The sequence below is a fragment of the Silurus meridionalis genome, chromosome 24 (genome assembly GCF_014805685.1).
Source record: "Silurus meridionalis isolate SWU-2019-XX chromosome 24, ASM1480568v1, whole genome shotgun sequence".
NCBI classification, from domain to species: Eukaryota; Metazoa; Chordata; class Actinopteri; order Siluriformes; family Siluridae; genus Silurus; species Silurus meridionalis.
The window spans coordinates 1,504,907-1,507,696 of NC_060907.1; the positions used below are offsets into that span (position 1 = coordinate 1,504,907).

General features: G+C 39.2%; 1 protein-coding gene across 1 annotated transcript in view; it reads left to right on the plus strand.

The window, feature by feature from the left end:
* Positions 1-424: 424 nt before the first annotated feature.
* The window catches only part of LOC124378573 (adhesion G protein-coupled receptor E5), a 16,356-nt gene continuing 13,990 nt past the window's right edge, over positions 425-2,790 (plus strand). Inside the window, exon 1 of the mRNA XM_046838302.1 lies at positions 425-953. Coding sequence (XP_046694258.1) covers positions 923-953 — 31 coding nt within the window. The 5' untranslated portion in view covers positions 425-922. The remainder of the gene's footprint in view (positions 954-2,790) is intronic.

A 2,790-nucleotide genomic window follows, 5' to 3' on the forward strand; every position in this document is an offset into this window, starting at 1 on the left:
TCAGAAAAGATTAAAACCTTCCACAACTGTAGCATCTACTAATATGTTTTTTTGTAATTTGTCTCAGTGAAGGTTCTAATTAGGAATGATAGAGGAAATAATAATAATTGTGTGTGTGTGTGTGTGTGTGTGTGTGTGTGTGTGTGTGTGTGTGTGTGTGTGTGTAAATTAGTATTGAGATCAAAAAGTACTCGAGACAAATTTACACGTTTAGTGAGAACAGCAGCTGTTTTCGCCCACTCTCTCTCTCTCTCTCTCTCTCTTTTTCTCCCTCCCTCTCTCTCTCTCTTTTTCTCCCTCCCTCTCTCTCTCTCTTTCTCCTCCCTTTCTCTCTCTTTCTCCCTCTCTCTCTCTCTTTTCTCTCCTCTCTCTCTCTCTTTCTCCCTCCCTTTCTCTCTCTTTCTCCCTCTCTCTCCCTCTCAACCCTCCCTCTCTTTCTATCTCCCTCTCTAAACCATAGCACTATAGCCAGACTCAGACTCAGACACAACACACACACACACACACTCTTGGAGGGAAATAACACTAGGGAATGACTGACACGTGCATATGAGTGGAAATTCTCACGGTTGGACGCTGAGGAGAAAACCAAGGAGAACTTTTGTGAATGAGAACACAAAAAGAGAGAAAGAGAGAGAGAGGGAGGGAGAGAAGGAGACTGAAAGAAAGAGAAAAGAAGAGGGCTTTATGAAAAGGGCAGCAGAAGAGGGAGGTGTGGCAGGGAACGGAGGAACCCTGTGAACAACAGAATAAGAAAGAGAAAGAGGCGCTGGGGGGAGAAAAGTACATTTGGCTGAAAAGAGCGAAGGCTTCTGGACACATTGAGACAGAAAGAAAGAGAGGGGGATTTTCACACTGCACTCTTGGGAGGACGTTCTACACTTAAACGACAGGAGCGAAAGAGCTTCTACACTCGTCTGATATGGAACTTCAGTGTACTTTCCTGCTTTTGGGTGAGTGGAGAAATCATTAAGTGCTAAATGAGTTAAACATGTGTGTGTTTATTGCTTTACAGAGACTTTGCTCTTTCTATAAGTCAGCATCAATGGGACTAAAGACATGGTCCTGGTTTTCTACACACACACACACACACACACACACACACACACACACACACACACACGCATCTATATCCTTAAAGTGTACACAATGTGTATATATTTGTTTATTTCTCTCTTAGAAAAAAACCTCTACGAAGTGCGCCATTAAAAAAAAAGAGGGGACTCCCCTGCCATGAGGCTAAAACGAGAAGTTTAACTACACAAAAAACTGCTGAAAAAAACAAACTAAATTGACACTTAATTTGGAGTGTATTGTAGAGACATTAGCTTTTATCAGCTCCGATTATCAAAACGTTTCGGCATAATTGAAATCATGAAACTGACTGTCCTCCCCGAGGCAGGTTGCTTGTAAATCACAGTGGAACAAATCTTGTGTAGAAAGTTAAAATGACTGTGAAACAACAGAAGGTTGTAAATATACTTGCAAATGTACTTTTCAGCAGGATCTGACCGACCTGAAAGTTCAGGGTTAGGAAGATTTTGTGCCAGAAAAAAATACCATTAGAAAAAAAGTCATTCAGCACCGTGTTCTGGTGAAACCCTGAGTTCATTCAAAACTTCCATGCTGTTCATTCCAACAAATGTTCTGAAGGAAAAAGAGGATGTTTAGTCATGTGTTGTTGTTGTTATGTGTTTCTGTGCTTGTGAGGAGATTTGGTATGGTTTGGTAGACGTTGTATTTATCAGGACATTTACATAGCTGCGTTCACAAGGACATTTGGTTTCACTAATGCTTTTTAGAATATTAGTTATTTTGTAGTGCTTATAGGGACTTTTGTTACTATGTTCTGTGTTTATAAGGATATTTTGTGCTATATCACTGTGTTTATGGGGACATTGTTGTCATGGTGCTGGATTTATGAGAAGATTTGGTACTATGATCATGTGTGCTGTTTTTATGAAGATATTTGGTACTATGTTGTATTTATGTGGGCATTTGGTACTATGGTTCTGTATCATGTGTTTATAAGGACTGTTGATACTATGCTATTGTGTATATAAGGACATTTGTTACTGAGTCACTGTGTTAATGAGGATATATGGTACAATTATTCGGTCTTGTGTTTAGAAGGGCATGTAATGCTATGTTATTGTGTTAATAAGGACATTCGGTACTATTTGCCTGTGTTTATGAGGACATGTGGTACTATAATTCTGTGTGCCGTGTTTATGAGGACATTTGCTGCTATGTTTCTGGGTACTGTGTTTTACTATGATTGTATGTGCTGTATTTATGAGGACAATTTTGTACTATGTCATTCAGTTCATAAGGACATTTGGTACTGTGATGAGGTGCGCTATGTTCACCAGAACAGTTGGTACTATGTTATTGTGTACATAAGGACATTTGCTACTACACCATTTGAGAAAATGTGGTACTATGATTCTGTGCGCTTTGTTTATGAAAACATTTGAAACTATGCCATTGTGTTTATGAGGACATTTGGTAGTACGGGGAGTTTTAAAGTATATTGGTGTTAATCCTGCTGTATTTATGGTGACAGTTGGTTCTTATTTCTTCGTTTACTGCATATAAAGACATTTGGTACCATGTTATTGTGTGTATGAGAATATTTGGTACTATGATTCTGTGTGCTGTATTTATGAAGGCATTTGGTACTATGGAGAGTTTATAAGAACAGTAGTGTCATCTTCATGGGGACAGTTGAGTCTTGTTTCTGCGCTGACTGACCTACAGCTACAGCAGCTAAAGTGTGTCTGAATGTAA